The 18,845-nt window shown below is 48.1% G+C and overlaps 1 protein-coding gene across 1 annotated transcript in view; it reads right to left on the reverse strand.

The window, feature by feature from the left end:
* Positions 1-4,454: 4,454 nt before the first annotated feature.
* TEP1 (telomerase associated protein 1) overlaps positions 4,455-18,845 on the reverse strand; it is a 51,794-nt gene continuing 37,403 nt past the window's right edge. Inside the window, exons 32-55 of the mRNA XM_066277276.1 lie at positions 18,613-18,701; positions 18,228-18,342; positions 17,558-17,798; positions 17,247-17,370; positions 16,397-16,521; positions 16,173-16,272; positions 15,800-15,955; positions 15,447-15,659; positions 15,044-15,197; positions 14,733-14,945; positions 13,644-13,804; positions 13,300-13,413; positions 11,287-11,394; positions 10,786-10,918; positions 10,615-10,691; positions 10,381-10,513; positions 9,835-9,971; positions 9,549-9,673; positions 8,359-8,502; positions 8,124-8,220; positions 6,294-6,399; positions 5,992-6,197; positions 5,771-5,875; positions 4,455-5,562 (exon numbers count right to left, since the gene is read on the reverse strand). Of these exons, the coding sequence (XP_066133373.1) occupies positions 5,440-5,562; positions 5,771-5,875; positions 5,992-6,197; positions 6,294-6,399; positions 8,124-8,220; positions 8,359-8,502; positions 9,549-9,673; positions 9,835-9,971; positions 10,381-10,513; positions 10,615-10,691; positions 10,786-10,918; positions 11,287-11,394; positions 13,300-13,413; positions 13,644-13,804; positions 14,733-14,945; positions 15,044-15,197; positions 15,447-15,659; positions 15,800-15,955; positions 16,173-16,272; positions 16,397-16,521; positions 17,247-17,370; positions 17,558-17,798; positions 18,228-18,342; positions 18,613-18,701 (3,299 nt within the window). The 3' untranslated portion in view covers positions 4,455-5,439. The remainder of the gene's footprint in view (positions 5,563-5,770; positions 5,876-5,991; positions 6,198-6,293; positions 6,400-8,123; positions 8,221-8,358; positions 8,503-9,548; positions 9,674-9,834; positions 9,972-10,380; positions 10,514-10,614; positions 10,692-10,785; positions 10,919-11,286; positions 11,395-13,299; positions 13,414-13,643; positions 13,805-14,732; positions 14,946-15,043; positions 15,198-15,446; positions 15,660-15,799; positions 15,956-16,172; positions 16,273-16,396; positions 16,522-17,246; positions 17,371-17,557; positions 17,799-18,227; positions 18,343-18,612; positions 18,702-18,845) is intronic.

Consider the following 18,845-nt stretch of genomic DNA (forward strand, 5'->3'; position numbering starts at 1 on the left):
CTCTGTCTCTGTCACAAAAAAATAAAGAGTGTCAAGGTTATTAAAAGACTAAAAATAGTCAGAGGAAACTAGGGAGATATATTGATTAAATGCAATGTGGTATTCTAGATTGGGTCCTAGAACAAAATAAAGACAGTGGGAAAATGGAAAATCCAAATCGTGTATGTAGTTAATAATACAGTACCAATGTTAATTTCTTAGTTTTGATAAAGATAGCATGGTTATGTAAGATGTTAACATTTGAGGTTAGGTATACAGTAACCTCAACACATTTGGGTGTAGGGTATACAGTACTCTGTACTGTCTTTACAACTCTTTTTAAAATCTTAAGTGATTATCCCTAGCTGGTGGCACAGTAGATAGAGCCTTTTCTCAGAGCACCAGGGTCGCCAGCTCTACCCTGAGGGTCACGGCATGTATGAGAAGCAATCAATGGGTGCACAACTACCTGGAACAAGTTGATGCTTCTCTCTTTCTCTCTCCTTCCCTAAAAAAATCAAATAATTAAAAAAAAATTGCCTGACTTGTGGTGGCGCAGTGGATAAAGCGTCAACCTGGAAACACTGAGGTTGCCGGTTCAAAACCCTGGGCTTGCATGGTCAGGGCACATATGGGAGTTGATGCTTCCTGCTCCTCCCCCTTCTCTCTCTCTCTCTCTCTCTCTCTCTCTCTCTCTCCCCTCTCTATAATGAGTAAATAAAATATTTAAAAAAAAAAAGGCCCTGGCTGGTTGGCTCAGTGGTAGAGTGTCGGCCTGGTGTGCAGGGTTCAATTCCCGGCCAGGGCACACAGGAGAAGCTCCCATCTGCTTCTCCACCCCTCCCCCTCTCCTTCCTCTCTGTCTCTCTCTTCCCCTCCCGCAGCCAAGGCTCCATTGGAGCAAAAGTTTGCCTGGGCACTGAGGATGGCTCTGTGGCCTCTGCGTCAGGTGCTAGAATGGCTCTGATTGCGGCAGAGCAACGCTGCAGATAGGCAAAGCATTACCCCCTGGTGGGCGTGCCGGGTGGATCCCGGTTGGGCGCATGCAGGAGTCTGTCTGACTGCCTCCCTGTTTCCAACTTCGGAAAAATACAAAAAAATAAATAAATAAATAAATAAAAATAAATAAATAAAAGCCACTTTACTGAAAAAGTATCAACATGGCTCTTTGGGAGTACAACTGTATCTGGTTTCTGATTCTTCTCCCGGATACAAGGTAGTATGATACTTCCATTTGACACAAGTAAGGCCATGTGATATGCTTTACTATTTCCAGATAGAAGAGTTGGAGTCAGTTTTTGGGGTTTTGTGTATGTGTATGTGTGTGTGTGTATGTGTGTGTGTGTGTGTTTATGTGTGTGTGTGGGTAGGTGCCACGTTTCCTTTTTCTTGTCTTTGCAGTCATTGAAGCACAGATATCTTGTAAGCAAAGTGCAGCACAGCCCCCTGACCCTCACTAGGAATATGGCATGAGTGAAAAATAAGTCACTTTGCTATTTTAAGATTCTGGGGTTGTTACTGTAGCATATCCTAGTGAGGTTATTGTCCGGCAAAGATTGATGAGGTATCTGAAAGAATATCACTTTCATATATACATAATTTTTCCATTGAATTGAGAGAGAGAGGAAGGGGGGGGAGTGAGGAGGAGGAAGAGAAAGAGAGAGAAGCATTGACTCATTGTTCCATGTTCCACTTAGTTGTGCGTGCCTTGGCCGGGCACATGTGCATGCATACACACACACACACACACACACACACACACACATATACATAAAACTTTTAAAAACTGAATAATTGAATCTAGAATTCATCTGACCAAAAAAATATATACCAATAACCAACACATTTTTGAGGAAGAATAACAAGGTGATACACGCACTATTGGATAAACAACAGACTAGCACTTACTGAACATGTACCATGTGTGTCAGCTTCTGTTCTAAGTGTTTTACACATCTGAACTCATTCAATCCTCACACCATCCACATGGACAGGTGCCATCATTATACCTGTTTTACAGATAGGGAGGGGAAGCATAAATTCAGGCATTTTGTCTCAGCCACTTGGTTACCCAGTATCTCTAGAGGACTGCTTCTCAAACCTGTGTTGAAAGACCAGTTGTTTTGTTTTTATTTCTAATGTTAGCAACCAGTACTTTTGTAAAATATAATTAAAACGAGTCACTAGGAAAATGAAACAAAAATTATACAATATATGAGTCTCAATTTTTAAAAAAGATTTTATTTATTGATTTTAGAGAGAGAAAGAGGGAGGGAAGGTAAGAGGAAAGAGCAGGAAGCATCAACTCGCAGCAGCTGCTTCTTGTAGGAGCCTTGACCAGGCAAGCCCAGGGTTTCTAACCTGTGACCTCAGTATTCCAGGTTGATGCTTTATCCACTGCACCACCACAAGTCAGGCAAGCCTCATTTTTTTTTTTTCTGAAGCTGGAAACGGGGAGGCAGTCAGACAGACTCCTGCATGCACCCGACCGAGATCCACCCGGCATGCCCACCAGGGGGCGATGCTCTGCCCATCCAAGGCGTCGCTCTGTCGCGACCAGAGCCACTCTAGCGCCTGGGGCAGAGGCCAAGTAGCCACCCCCAGCGCCCGGGGCATCTTTTGCTCCAATGGAGCCTTGGCTTCGGGAGGGGAAGAGAGAGACAGAGAAGAAGGAGAGGGGGAGGGGTGGAGAAGCAGATGGGCGCCTCTCCTGTGTGCCCTGGCTGGGAATCGAACCCGGGACTCCTGCGCACTAGGCCGACGCTCTACCACTGAGCCAACCCGCCAGGGCCAAGCTTCATTTTTAAAAATTAAATTTGTCAGATATAAGATTACTTTTCAAATTCCTACAAGTTTTTAAATAGCTATTTTCAACTTCTATACTTTCTTATCATGAACGATTAAAAATTTGTGGACTGGCACTAAACCAAACTTTGGATAGATTTTTTCTAGATTTCAAAACTAGATTGCGCCTAGATGTAGAAATACATATGTATAAAAATTTGGCATCTGGCGTGTAGTGGCACAGTGGATAAAGCATCAACCTGGAATGCTGAAGTTGCCAGTTTGAAACCCTGAGCTTGTCTGGTGAAGGCACATACAACAAGCAAGCAATGAACAACTGAAGTGGGACAACTGTGAGTTGACACTTCTCACTCTCCGCCCCCCGCCCTGTATAATCAATAAAAATAAAATACTAAAAAAAAAAAAATGGCACATGTAAAAAATGGCTTTGTGGATGGGTTAGAGAGGCAAGAGTATTCCAAAATCCTATGATCCCACAATCCAGAGGCTATAATTGTGGAACTCATCCAGGCACTGGAAGATACTGATATTCTGTTTGATGACAAGAACTCATAAGATATTTAATGGTTCCCTGACCAGACAGCTTGGTTGGTTAGAGTTTTGTCCCAGAAGTGCAGAGGTTGCTGGTTCAATCCCTGGTCAGGGATCAAACAGGTGCAGATCTATGTTCCTGTGTATCTCTCTCTCCCTTCTCTCTCTAAAATAAATAAAGAAAGAAAGAAAGATATTTAATGTAAACCTTAAATTGATTTTCCCTTCATCTCCCTTGTGTACACATTTAATTGTACCTAGAATCTTTTTATTTTATTCAAGTCTTTTCTTATCTTCACTCAAGCAACTATACTATGACCTCACTTTTTATCACCATGATAAGGCAGAAAAAACCCTTCAAGTGAAATGGCCAACAAGGCTGAGACTACTGAGTAAGTCAACCTTGGCTTAATTTTCTCCATCCCCATTCCTCCAGCCCTAGCTGGGGTGTTCTTGTAGAATTTTTAGAGCATGGAAGACAGACATCTAGGGCTTCTTCCTGTCTTTGGCCCATGCTTTCAGGGGAGCAGAAAACCAAAGACCCAAACAGCAACTTTTAGGATGATGCCATGCCATGGTTCTCTGCGGCATTTCTGGGTAAGATTATGAATTACAAATTTCAAATGACTACCTTGGACTCCTAGTCACAAGGTACATGTGGAGGAGGTGGTTTAAAAGGTATATTTAGAGCCCTAGCATGAAGTACATGAGAAAGGATGGAAGCATCATCTATGATTAAGACATCAGCTGAGGATGTTCTTTATGTCTTTATCCTCGGGGTGGGGGGAGATCATCAGGCATTGGTAGAAATAAGGTGAAGTCCCTCAGGTGACTTCTCCATTTAAATCTGGAATTAGGGTAACGTAAGAACACTTATCCCCTCAGCTCCCCAAATCCTCAAAACTCATTTCTAGACCAGAGGGCAGTGGTATTTCTCTGAGAACCCTACCAACGTAGGAAAACATCCTGTAATACCCCTGGCTTAGCACACAAATACTTGAATTTTTGGACACGGAACACCCTTAACCTTTCTTTAACCCTTACAAAGAAAGGGCCTCAGGTAATTTTCCTCTCATAAGATAGAATTATAGGAAAATAAGAAGGTTCTTGAACTTTCACTTAAGAGGATCACAGTCCATGTTAAGTCCATAAGTAAAAGCCTTCTACCTTTCAACTTGTTTTAACCTTTGTGAACTTTAATTTGAAAGAGGTACAGTTTTGTGATCTAGCCCAAGAATTCAAATTACTATGACTTAGGCTTGCAAGCCAGTGGCTGCTGGGGCTGTCAGAGGCTGTGAAAGCTCGTCTGCGCTCAGTGCTCATCTGGGCAGTTAGTTCTGAGTGGATGGGGCTGCTTCTCTAAGAGGAACCTAGTGTCTTCCTTTCTGACCCAATTCTCTCTAAAGGCCCTATCTGGGGGCACTATTGACTCACTCTTCCTTTCCTTATTCATTCTTTTTAATTTTTATTTATTTATTTGAGAGAAGGGGGAAAGAGAGAAAGAAACATTTATGTGCCCTGACCGGGGATCAAACCCGCAACCTTCGCTTTTCCAGGCCACACTCTACAGTCAGGGTTCCCTTATTCATTCTTGACAAAGTAAGAGGTCTTCAGTTCTCTATTTAAACTAAGTGCTGGCCAACATCACTTTCACTCTTCCTCCAGGCAGCTGTGGCATCCTGGGCCCAACAATTGACACAAAAATTTTAAAGCCTGGTATCAAAGAATATCTACTAAAGATCTTATTCACTTTCTTACAGATCTAGTAAAAATTAATGTTAAATAAGAAAAGAAACATTAAAACATCCATTTTCTTCCCTCTTGGTCCAAATCCACACAAGAACACAGGACTGCACTTGAGATTTCCTGACACTTAATATTTTATCAAGAAAGTTGCCATTGGCACAAAAAGGTGAGGTAAGTTGCTCAAGGCCACAGTTATTAAACGACAGAGAAGAAATCTGAACCCAGCTAAGTCCAAACATTCAGAAGGTGCCTGCTACACAGTAAAGTGCCTAATAAATGTTTATTTCAAAAAAGAAGAAAAGAAAAAGAAAGTCGCCACTGTGTCTTCAGGCTTGCATCTCTAGCACAGTTGGTATTTTTGCCCTGAGCAGTGCGTCTTCATTCCCAGGACAGAAAGTATACGTTGCCATGTGTGTCTCCCACTGCGAGCTGCAGGGCAGAGTCAGGCCCCAGCCAAGGGTCCAGGCAGGTCACCGCCCCTTCGCACCGGAACAGGCCCAGCTACAAGGGGAACAAAAACAAGGGAGATGAAGGCTACAAGCCTAGGGCATCCTTACCAACTTGTTTATCTCACATTAATGCCTTCTATGTAGAACAGGTTAGTCACACATTATTGTTAGGATAGTAGAAAACAGACTTGATCTTTTGAACTTCCTTATTCCAAGTCTGCTCTCGTGACAGCCCTTCAGTCCTCCTTGTACATACTCACCAGTTGCATACTGGGTCTCTCCCACAGCTTCACATCTCTGTCCTTTGACGCTGTCACCAGCAACTCCCGCAGCACGTGGAGGGCTGTGACAGAGCCCGAGTGGATCTGAGAGAAAGGGGAAGTGTACAGTGAGTTCTCAGTGGGTCCTCCTTAGCTGAGAAAGCACCAGGGTCACACCTAGAGCCTCTTCCCCTACAATTGTGACCTTCCCTCAAACTCACCTTTCTACGCTGCTGTGACTTTAGATGTGGGTTTGTTGGCCAGATATACACATCACTATCAGTAGATGGATCTGTTTCTGGGGTTTGGGTTTCAGGCGTCTTTACTGTTTTCTGCCAGATGTCACCTGTGGCCCACTCTCCCTCAGGGGTACATCCGGCTAGGTTCCACAGCATCCCATCAGAGCTGGCACACAGAAAGGAGGACTCTGCAATTTCAAGGGCAGAGTTAGACTAGGTCTCAGGCTTTGTAGGATCCGCCACCCTCCCCTGGGCGACCTCTGGGTTCTCCCATCACCACTCACCAGATTCAGGTGTGGCCTGAGTTATGGATATTACAGTCCCACTAGGATTCTCTAAGTTCAGATCAAATTCCAAGCACTCTTCAAATTCTCCAGATTCCTTCTGCCTCTGTGAAAAGATAAGATTTTGTTTAGCCTGCTCTTATCACTCAACCTTGCCTGACTAAAGCAATTGTTTTCTCTTTCTCTTCTGGACTGATCAGGATTCTGCTTTCCTTTTTTTTTTTTTTTTGCTTTTTTTTTTTTGCATTTTTCTGAAGCTGGAAACAGGGAGAGACAGACAGACTCCCGCATGCGCCCGACTGGGATCCACCCAGCACGCCCACCAGGGGCGATGCTCGGCCCACCAGGGGGCGATGCTCTGCCCATCCTGGGCGTCGCCATGTTGCGACCAGAGCCACTCTAGCGCCTGAGGCAGAGGCCAAGGAGCCATCCCCAGCGCCCGGAGCCATCTTTGCTCCAATGGAGCCTTGGCTGCGGAAGGGGAAGAGAGAGACAGAGAGGAAGGCGCGGCGAAGGGGTGGAGAAGCAAATGGGCGCTTCTCCTGTGTGCCCTGGCCGGGAATCGAACCCGGGTCCTCCGCACGCTAGGCCGACGCTCTACCGCTGAGCCAACCGGCCAGGGCCTTTTTTTTTTTTTTTAAATGAGAGAGCCACAAGGACAGACAGAAAAGGGAGCGATGAGAAGCATCAACTCGTAATTGTGGCACTTTTAGTTGTTCATTGATTGTTTTCATGTATGTGCCTTGACTGGGGGCTCCAGCTGAGCCAGTGACCCCTTGCTCAAGCCAGTGACCCTGGGCTCAAGCCAGCAATCTTGGGCTCAAGCCAGAGACCTTGGGATTCAAGCCAGTGACTATGGGGTCACGTCGATGATCCCACGCTCAAACTGGCAACCCCGCGGTCAAGATGGTGAGCTCGCACTCAAGCTGGATGAGCCCACACTCAAGCAGGCTCAACCCCAGGGTTTTGAACCTAGGTCCTCAGTGTCTCAGGTTGATGCTCTATCCACTGTGCCACTACCTGGTCAGGCAGGATTTTTCTTTTTTAATTGTAACCCAGATACCGTAAAATGCATAAATCTTAAATGTGCATCTCGATGAATTTTTACACATGTATACATCCATACAATCATTGCCCAGATAAGATGTAAAACATTTCATCACCCTGGAAAGTTGCCTATGCCCCTTCCCAGAGACTTCCATCCCCAGAGCTAACAGTATTCTGACTTTAGTCACTATAAATTCGTTTTGCTTGTTCTTAAACTTCATTTACGTGAAATCATGTAATATGTACTCTTTTGTGTCTGGCTTCTTTCGCCCAGCATAATGCCTATGAGACCTGTCTGCAACCGTTCCAGACACTAATACAGTGGGAAGACAAGGGAGACACAAAGATGCAATTAAGAAAACACCCAGATTATGGTTTCCCGTGATATTTTTATGAATTTGTTTATGGATTTTAGAGGCGAGAGAGAGAAAGGGGGAGGAGCAGGAAGCACCGACTTGCAGCAGCTGCTTCCCATGTGTGCTGTCTGGGCAAGCCCGGGGTTTCAAACTGACAACCTCAGCATTCCAGGTTGATGCTCCATCCACTACACAAGTCAGGCTCCCATGATTTTCTTAGACAATAGAATCCTTTTTTGTATCAATAGAATCTTAGAGGGAAACCCAATATACAATGCTCTTAAGTACTACTCCTCCAGTTGAAGGAAGAGAAGGGGGTTTTGGAACACTAATTGTCTTTCCCTTTCAAACATTCTCCATCAAGGCTCCAAGGTTTAAAATATTCTGGACAAATCTTTATTTTCACACACACCCAAATAGGACTTACTAAGACATAAAGACGTCCAGGGGCCATTGGCTGCAGAGCAAACACACCATAGTCCTGGTGGGTGGACAGCATTATAGGTTGTTCTCCATAGCTTTTCCTGGTTTATAAGAAACAAAGAGGCTGAACACCTCTTAGACCCCAGTGTTTGTTCTTAGTCAGACCCAAACTCAGGGAAACCACTAACCCACTTTCCCTCTTCCTCCAGCCTGCGAGGAAGCCGCATTCCAGCTCTTACCAGATTACAGAGGGAGCATCCCCCGGCTTCAAGTGCAGTAACTCCAAATCCGCTTTGGCCAAAATGAGGGAGTGACCATCAGGGGCCAGGCCCACACCCGTCAGGAACCCCGAGTCCTCCTGCAGAACTCGGTTCAGGCGGAGGCTGTAGCTCAAAAAAGACATGTAGACAGAGAAAGCTCCTACTTTAGTCCACCTCCTTCAGGCTCCTCAGTCCCCCATGAATCCCTCAGAAGCAGAAAACAAAATATCTTATCTTCCCTACAAATTCTATTCCTCCTTCTGTTTTTCTTTTATCAGTATCCCCTTACTTGCTCAAACTAAGAATCTCTAACATTATTATCTTTTCATTTCCTCCTGACCTCCATCTGATTGATAAGCACCATGGATCTAACTTGCAACACATAACACATGCCTAAATCTGTGTGTGTCTGGCCTGACTACAGCACTGTGTCTGGCCTGACTACAGCAACAGCTGTAAAAGTGGTCTCCTGCCTTTAGTATCTCTCTACTACAATCCACCCTCCATGCCACCACCCGAGTTCTTTTTCTAAAATACAGATAATTATTCTGCTCAAAATTTTTAGCACTGTGCGCTCTACAGCCAGGCTCCACTTTATCTCTTCAGTCTAATTCGCCACCCCAACCTTCCACCAAGAGCCCAATGACTTGGCTATACGTACTCAGAACACACCATGCACTCTCATGCCCCCATGCCTTCTGCTAAGGCTACTTCCTCGTCCTGCACCTCCATTCCCTTCCCTGACTGGTCCAGAAAATCCTTACTCATCCTTTAAGCCCAACTTCACACAGCTACTCTTTCATAAGCTATACATTTCTCAAATTCTGCAGCCCTACGAATTTTATAAATGTATCTGTATTGTAGCACTAATTACACTGAATATTGCTGACAGTTTATTTATATGCACACTCCGCTACTGTGAGCTTTCTTAATTAACAAATTAAGTCCACACCGCCTGGCCCAGAGCTTAGCATAAAGTCGGCACTGGATAATTATTATTTAAATTAAGATGATAAGGAGCAGAAAACAGTTTCCCCGGAATTTTTTTCTGCCTAACAACTAACATCCTATTGACCAAGCCCAGAAGTAGAGGTGCAGTGATGAGAGTAAAATCCTGGGCGTAAGGAGACTACCGTTCCTATCACATTAACCCAGCTGCTTCGTTTCACCTGCAGTTTCCGGGTGTTGAACCATTCTGCACTTCCACTTGCCACTCGCTGACTTTTTCATCACCACTGACAACCACCAAAGTGTTTGCCAAGTACCAGATTAGAGCACTGATGCGGCCCGGAGCCTGGTGTACACAACAAGTTCATTTCAGTATTTCTGAGAAACCAGGATTAACCCTCTTTCCTCTGCAGGGATCTATGCAACCTCCAACCCGGGCACATACCATTAAATACACGGCAGGGGCAGAATTCAGACAGACAAGGATCCGAGGTTGCCCTAACTCACCTGTGCTGTGGCCACTGCCTCAGCTTCCCGCCATAGGGTCAGTTCCCCAGCCTGGTTCCCAGACACTGCCACAGACCCATCTGGGGCCCAGGCCACAGCAGTGATGGCTGCAGGACTCCTAGGCATATTTGTCTCATCTGGAGAAGAGAGAAGTGATTGCAACACATAACACCTGCCTAAATCTGTGCATGTCCTTCTCATGCCCACTGTCCAGGTCAGGACCCACACTGTGTCTGGCCTGACTACAGCAACAGCTGTAAAAGTGGTCTCCTGCCTTTAGTATCTCTCTACTATGATCCACTCTCCATACCACCACCCGAGTTCTTTTTCTAAAATACAGATAATTATTCTGCTCAAAATTTTTAGCACTATGCCCTCTACAGCCAGGCTCCACTTTATCTCTTCAGTCTAATTCGCCACCCCAACCTTCCAGGAGCTGGACCACTGCTGGGATACAAAAGGTGATTATCAGGCTGCCCTTAACCTTCCTGATCCCAGTTACAAAATCCTCTTTCATACCTTTGCCTCTCTCCACACCTCACTCACCTGCTTCCTTTGGAACCTGCCAGAGCCGTACAGAACCATCCTCTGAGGTGGTCAGCAGGAGGCCTGAGGCCTCTGAAACAGCGGCTGCATTGACGGGGCCACTGTGTCCCAGGAGGGTGTGTGTTTGAAACACCTATGAAGGATGGAGATGGAGCAACAGAAGGCCGACACAGGGAGGGCTATCCCGCCATACCTTTCCCACCTCCCCCACCCCGGTCCTTTCAGCAGACTCACCAAGAGTGGATGCCACAGCCGTGTGACCCCATCCAGTCCAACAGTCACTACCAGAAGCTCTGACCCAGGCTGGCCAGCTGAGAAGTCACAGAGAATGAGTGAGAAGAAGGGGGGAAGCAGGGGAGGAGGGAAGAGGCAGCAGGGAAGGGAAGGCAGCTGGCATCTCGTCACCTGCACGGGGCTCCAGGGCAGCTGCACAATGGCTGATTGGTCCTGAGTGAGCAGGGATGCTGGTCAGCTCCACGCCCTGATGGTCCCAGACTTTCAAGGTTCCATCCCGGCCCACAGACACCACATGCTCCTCCTGCCCCAGAGCAGAGTCACACTAAGCAACACATGGGAAGTATGACTCCCATTACAGAGATGTGTACTGAGCATTAGGGGCTCAGAAAATGTTACAGAATGAGGAGAATGAACTGGGGACATAAAGTTGGGAGCCTCAGGGTTGCAATCCTCCCACGAGGTAAGAAATCTAAGATGCTATGTGTTCATGCTTGCCCTCTTGGCACACCAACCCTCAGCCTCAACATCCTACTCCTGCTCGAATCCAGGCCCAAGCACCTCATTCCTTATATTTCTTTGCCTTTGGGATTAGACACCCAGTGCATCCAGTCTCCCAAAGCACCCTTGGCCTTCCCAGAGACCCCGGTGAACTCTGTATTGCCTTCTTACCACAGCTACAATGGCGCTCACGGCACTCTGATGACCCAGGAACTGACCAAGCTGCTGTCCCAACACTGGGTCCCACAGCCCCACAGAGCCATCACTGGAGCAGGAGATCTGCAGAGTCAGAAGTCAGAGCAGTGAAATTTCCAGCATGCCTCCAGCATTTTTGTATGCTTATAAGGAAGGGCAGTATGTCTTCTGCCTAAGAGCATGGGCTGTCCTGGGTTCACATCCTAGCTCCACCATTCATTACGTTGTGACCTGGGGCAAGTTCATCTCTCTGAGCTTTAGGTTTCTCATCCATTCAACCAGGATAATGATAGTGTGCCTATCCAACATGGTTGTCGTGGGGCTAATATATCTACAGATTTAGCACAGTTGCCTGGTATACAATGAGCACTGAGTAAATAGTAGCTAGGGTCCTTACTATTTTTTCTTTAATTTTTATTTATTCATTTTTAGAGAGGAGAAAGACAGAGAGGGAGAAGGGGGGAGGAGCTGGAAGCATCAACTCCCATATGTGCCTTGCCCAGGCAAGCCCAGGGTTTCGAACCAGCGACCTCAGCATTTCCAGGTCGATGCTTTATCCACTGCACCACCACAGATCAGGCTGGTCCTTACTATTAATATACCAACCTGACCAGGCAGTGGCACAGTGGACAGAGCATTGAACTGGGATGCGGAGGACCCAGGTTCAAGACCCCGAGGTCGCCAGCTTGAGCACTGTCTCATCTGGTTTGAGCAAAGCTCACCAGCTTGGACCCAAGATTGCTGGCTTGAGCAAGGGGTTACTCGGTCTGCTGTAGCCTTATGGTCAAGGCACATAATGAGAATGAACAATGAACAACTATGAGAATCAATGAACAACTAAAAACTGGTACAATAAAGTGCCACAACGAAAAACTAATGATTGATGCTTCTCATTTCTCTCCGTTCCTGTCTGTCCCTATCTATCCCTCTCTCTGACTCTCTTTCTGTCCCTGTAAAATATATATATATATATATGTATATATATATATACATATATATATAGATAGATAGATAGATATAGACATATATATCTCATATATATCATTCAACTGTCTACAGTGCCAAAGGAAGATCTGGCTGCCTAGAAGGCAGAAGGACAAACTATGACAAGTCTAGTCAACTTACTCTCATTTTTTTTTTAATTTTATTTATTTTTTACAAATACAGAGAGTGAGTCAGAGAGAGGGATAGACAGGGACAGACAGACAGGAATGGAGAGAGATGAGAAGCATCAATCATTAGTTTTTCATTGCGTGTTGCAACACTTTAGTTGTTCATTGATTGCTTTCTCATATGTGCCTTGACCATGGGTGGGCCTTCAGCAGACCGAGTAACCCCTTGCTCGAGCCAGCGACCTTGGGTTCAAGTTGGTGGGCTTTTGCTCAAACCAGATGAGTCCGCGCTCAAGCTGGTGACCTCAGAGTCTCGAACCTGGGTCCTCTGCATCCCAGTCGACGTTCTACCCACTGCGCACCACCTGGTCAGGCTCTCACTCTTTTTTCATCTCTTTTTGAGAACAACGTGGAGAATCCATTGAAATACTAGACCTAGTATTACCTTAGTAATACTTTAAGTGCGTAATTTTTAACTTAGAACAAAGAAATAATAGTAGTACCCTTTATGCAGGGATGGGGCTTCACAAGTCCTTGGCAGTTTTGTGTTCTTATCAAGAGCATAAGCTTTCTTATCAGAAAGTTCACTGGCTCAGCTTTATTACTTACATTCCAAGAACTTGTAAATGTTACTTAATCTATCTGAGCTCAAAGTCCTTGTCTGTGAAATAGAGGTAAGACTAATATCCACAGTACTTTAGAAGGCATTGTAAAGATTAAATGAGACAAATAAATGCAAAGAGCTTAGTCTAATATTAACTGCTCAATAAATGTTAGCTATTGCAATTATAAACGGGTGTCAGAAAAGGATCAGATGGGGGGGTTGCCCTCCCCCAGGAGCCCTGCTGAGCTCGAACCACTCCTATTCTTCACTCACCAGTAGGTTGCCTTTGGTCCAGGCACAGCCAGTGACCCAGTCACGGTGACAAGCAGAGAAAGAGCAAGTCAGGACAGGGGCTGCGGGTGTCCTCACATCCCAGCAGAGGAGATTCTAGATAGGTCCCAAAGATGGAGGAGTTAGGACCATGGGAGGGAGGGAGGAACACCAGGGCCATTACAGGCAAGAAACTTCAGGGAAAGAGTGAGTATCAAGGAAGGGAGGGCCGATCCAGCATAGGTTTGGCAAAGCAAAAGGCCCGAGGAAGCAACAGGAATCAGCTGTTCAGGAACCCAGAAACTGGAGGAGCTGGGGACCCAGGGGTTTATTCTTCTGCAGCTCACCCGATCCCTGCCCCCCGTGGCCAGGCTGCCTCCATCAGCACTGAAGCTACAGCAGTTTACAGGGCCCTTATGCCCCCGGAGTTCAGTGCCACAGGGAAAGTCTTCTGCCTTTTGTGGCAGTGTCAGCAACCGCCTTGGCCAGAGCCGCACTGTGAAGTCCTCTGCATTGGAAACAGGGAAAGAGGAAGATTCTCTGAAAGAGGAAGCAAGACAGGCCCGGAGACCAAAGACAAAGGCAATCCTGGAGGCTGAGGGAGACATCTGGGAGCCCAGCCCCAAGGGAGGGGAGCAGGGAGTCAAAGGCTGGGGAGAGACCCTGGACAAGGGTCGTCACCATTTGAGTACACAGAACAGGGTACCAGGCACGGCCAGCAGCGGCTCTGCAGCTTCTCTCCTACCTCACCTCCAGGCCCTCTTCCCAGTGCCCAGTGTCACCTAGACCAACCCTCCTACCTCGAGAAGACTGAAGCTACTGCATTTTTACCTCATCTCTTTCACCTCCTGAGGGAAACCTATCCCTTTACACAGCAAAGACTCCCATTGGGAAGAAACTCAAGGAATCATAGGAATTGCAAAGAGGTCCCAGAATCAGGGAGAGAACAAGAAAGAAACAGTCTAGACTGTGCAAGATGAATGCATTTAAAAGACTTTGAAAGTTGTAAGAATAACCAACATTTTTTGCGTGTACTTATTTTTTTTTAATTTATTTATATTTAGGTGAGAGGTGAGAGGAAGGCAGATAGGCAGACACCCCCACATGCACCCCCAACTGGCAACCCCATCTGGGACCAATGCTTGAGTAGCAAGCTATTTTTAACACCTGAGGCTGAGGTACTCAGACCAACCAAACTATCAGCACCTGGGGCCATGCTCGAACCAGTCGAGACCATGGGCTGTGGGAGGGGAAGAGGGAGACAAGGCAGAGAGGGAGGTGGAGAGAAACAGATGGTCACTTCCTCTGGGTGCCATGACCAGGAATCAAACCCCAACATCCATATACCGGGCTGACACTCTACCACCAAGCCACTGGCCAAAGCCTTTTTGTGTATATTTTCAATGATTCACAACCATGCCCCCACCCAGCAGTACCTGAGGCAGAAGCCAAGAGTTCCTGAGAGGTGGCCAGTCCCAGCGTGGGCTTCTGATATCTGGACAGGAGCCAGAGGGACTGAAGGGAGCTTTCCTTGAGTGCCCAGCCCTGGAGGGACCCCTCTTCTGCACCGCTCACCAACACCCTAGGGCTTAGCCAGGCCAGCGCAGACACTGCCACATCTAGTGCTTGACACAGAGCCCCCTGGGAACCTAGAGAGTGAGAGAAAACAAGAGAAGACACTTGTATCAGGGAGAAGAGGGGGCTTCCTTCCAAAGGCTCAAACACCCCATCATTTCTCCCTTTGTACCTGAAGATATTTTGTAGATCCTGATGCCATCAGCTCGGTACCCAACAGCCACCCAATTACCGTCTGGGCTGAGAGCCACGGAGAGGGCAGGCGAGAGAGAAGGGGTACCCAGGCACCCATGGGGCCGACCCAGAGACCCGGACCACACCTGAACCTGAGGGCCAATAAAGAGCTTAAAGATACCCTACTTCTACCCTAGACTTATAGCCACCCTGTTAAAGTCCTCCTTCTGGGCGTTCCTCTCCTCAGAGCAACCTATACACACACCCACACCCTTATCCCTGAAACTCAACACCAGCCAAACTACCTCCACAGTCCCCTCAGCAAATGCCCACCCTCATCCAAATATTCCATGCCTTTGCCACCCCACCCCATAACCCACCACCAGCCCTCGCAACCTGACCTTGCCATCCTCTCCGGTTGTCACTAACTGCTGCCCAGCACGCAGGAAAAGGGCAGCAGTCAAGAAGCCATGGTGGGCAGGGAAGGCAGCCAGCCGTGCCCCCTCCTGCCAAGCCCACAGCTCCACCATCCTGTCCAGCCGACCTACAGCCACAACCCGCCCAGGCACATTGAAGGCCAAGGTACGGACAGAGGCTCCTGGGCCTCCCAGTTCCTACGAGGAGACAGGAATGGAAATGTCAGGGCCTGCTCTCCACAAAGCCCAAAGTGCCACAAAACGTGGACACCCATCATTCCCCCCTTCCACGCCCACCCTTTTGTGCTCCTCCCCCAGGCAACAGGGGACCTTCTCACCTTGGTGACTTGGAGTCCGTCCACCTGGAAGAAGCTGAAGCTGCCTGCCCAGCTGCCTACAGCTAATACCTGCCCCTCTGGGTGAAAAGCAACACAATTCACGGGCTGGGGAGAGGTGTGCTGGAAGGCCAGCTGCCCACGGACTGTGTCCCATAGCTGGAGGGTAAGAAGGGGAGGAATCAGGTGCTGACAACAGATACCTGAGCTTCTCGGTCCCACAGCTCCAGGAACCACCCTGTCCACCCCCCCGGCCTCAGCAGGGAAAGTCTCCCCCGGCCAAGCAGTCAGCAGTCTCTGCCACGCTGACGGAACAACCTCCCAGGCTGACTCGGCACTTTGGGCAGCTTTGACCAGCACAGGCCCCAGCCATTACCTTTAGGCATCCCCCTAGGCACACAGTGGCCAGCAGCCGGCGGTCTGGGCTCAGGCAGCAGCCGGTGATTTGGTACTGGTGAGCCTTGGTCTGGAGCACCCTAGCCGAGAGAGACAGAGTCAGGCTTCAGGGCCCTCTGGCCACAGGCTTTCCCTCATTCCCTGCCCCCTGGGCTTCCCTCAAACAGGGAGGGCCCTCACTCTAAGGCGTGGGAGACCCCTTACCGACAACCATGCTGCAGGTCCCAGAGCTCCAGGAGCCCATCAAAGGCAGAAAGAAAGAGGGCACTTTCCGAGAGGAACGAACAAGAAGAGACGCCATCACAGCCACTCACCACAGACTTCTCCTCCTGAAACAGTGGGTGGAGAAGCACACTCAGAACACTCCCCTGCCCCCCACCCATGTCTGGCCACTCCAAGACCCAACTAAAAAGGAGGCCTTGGCAAGCAGGGCTGGAATCCCTGGCTGTCTACAGGTTCTACGTAAGTCTCAAAGTATGGCCACACAATCTTCCCCTCCCAAATCCAACACGTATCCCCAAACCACAGAAAACTTTGATAGGTCTCAGTAGGGAATGGGGTTTCATGCACACATATATATGGGAGGCATGCTATGGGTAGAAAGATGAGAGACCACCTTTCCGACCTTTAAGCACCCACTCCTGCATCGTCCCCAGCAATTTACCGGAAACCTTCGTGTGTCTTTGCTCGGGCTCCTATCTCCCTCAACCCTGCCTTTCTGCCCTAAATCCAATGTCACTGTCCAACTCAGTCAGCTCTATCTATGAGACAGGGCTATGTTTTGGTTCATTTTTACTGCTATGACTTATCTTTCAACAAAACTAACCACTAAGTAGGAAAAGACAATGTCCTCAGCCCTGTGTTCCTTGCAATGCTTAAAATAGTGCCTTGCATGGAAAGTCTGTGGCAAATATTTGCTGTGACTGATGTTTGACTAAGCCCTTTTAATCTGATGTGAGAAAAGTAAAGTTACTGAATCAAACAGGGTGACAGCAGGTAGGCTGGGAGTGCAGGGCTTTTCTGAAGGTAAACTGCCCCAGCTTGAGTGTCATACCTGCCAGGTTTTCAGATCCAACAGGTAAACCATCCCGTTGGCAGTGCCCACAGCAGCTCTTTGCCCACTGGGGGAGAAGGCCACGGCTGTGGGGGATGAGGAAAGTGTCAGGGACAGGCTGGAGCTAGAGAAAGAGCAGAAAGAAAGGGAGAAAATGAGGAAAGAGGGGAAGGAAGCATTTTTATGCCTGAATTCCCCCTCTGCACAGTGACTCCGTCTGATCTCTCCTTTATCCTCATTTCAGAGAGTTGCTGCAGCTTGCTCTTTGGTGGGCTTGCCAGGGTCTGAAATTAAGAGCCTGGGGTTAATACCTTTGCTGGCTCCCCAGGGTGTGGGGTTTATTAAGCCATCGTAACATGCTCTGGAGGTGCCATCGCTGGGAGAGCTGGGGGGCCTGGCGGCAAAGAGGTGAGTCCAGAGGCTGGTTGGCTGCCTGCTGAGGCAGGAGCAGGGGAAACTGACTGAGGACTGGTGCCTGCTGCTTCAGGAAGGTGTGAAATATAGCAACATCAGCCTCAGGAAGCTTTGGTTCCTCTTCAGGGACTGAGGAAGCTATGGAAGAGATGCATAGTCACTGGGGAGCCAGCCTGGGTGGGCCCCCATGAACTCCAGCACCAAATACAATCACACGTGTATCTAAAATGGTAAGTCTCAATGGTAACTCTCTCTCTGGCCCCACATCAGGAACATCTGTTAAAAGTACAAATCTCGGCCCCACTCCAGGCCTAGGCACCCAGAATCTGTGGACCCAGAGCTCCTCAACGTGAACAAGTTTTCCAGGTAATCTTATGTCCACTAAATAAACTTAGAGAACCTCTAATCAAAGAGATCTAGGCAAAAGGCATCCTGAGACTCACTTGCTTAGCCTTTTGGCATTTCCCACTTGGAATGGAAATTGGGTTGTTCTTTCCATTATACCTTCCTCTGAGCAGGCCCCAACAAACACACCCAAAGAAGAAGCCACCCAGTGACTCATCTCACCATAGAGGGTATGGGCTTCCAGAAGCCGAGACATAAGACCTAGTTCCAGGTGTGCAGCTACCACATGGAGACTGGTGAGGAACTTTGCAAGGAGGCCACGGTTCCCGCTCTGGAGCTGAGAAGGCCAGAGCGGTTTTGTTAGGGATGTGAAGAGGCTGGTGAGGAGGAACAATCTAGTCTGATACCTGCCTGTGCAGCTGGGACCTAGGTCTAGGAGCTGGGACAAAGGACCTGAAAGAGGAGGACAGGAAAACCAAAAGGGGAAAGTGGGGGGAGTCTGAGAGCGGCAAGAGCAGTGGGGACAGGGTGGTCAGAGGAGAGAGGGGTCACAAAACAGTCAAAGTAGTTGCCTGGGAGAAGGTCCCTGTGGGGTGTGGGGACTAACCAGGTGGTAAGGCAGGTCCTCCAGAGCCTCGGGAGTGCAACTTCGGAAGGTGCCTGAGGCATCAGGGTCACAGGTCCTCCAGAGCTGAGCTGCAGGTATGGGTCAGAGGAAGGGACCTGAGATGAGTTCAGCCCTGAAGCACTCCCAACGATTACATCCCTCAGGCTGCAGAAAGCCGTCTGCCCACCAAAGTGTAGGTGAGGAAGCCAGCCCATAGGGAGCACCATGGGTGG

Source organism: Saccopteryx bilineata, chromosome 4 (genome assembly GCF_036850765.1).
Source record: "Saccopteryx bilineata isolate mSacBil1 chromosome 4, mSacBil1_pri_phased_curated, whole genome shotgun sequence".
NCBI lineage: Eukaryota > Metazoa > Chordata > Mammalia > Chiroptera > Emballonuridae > Saccopteryx > Saccopteryx bilineata.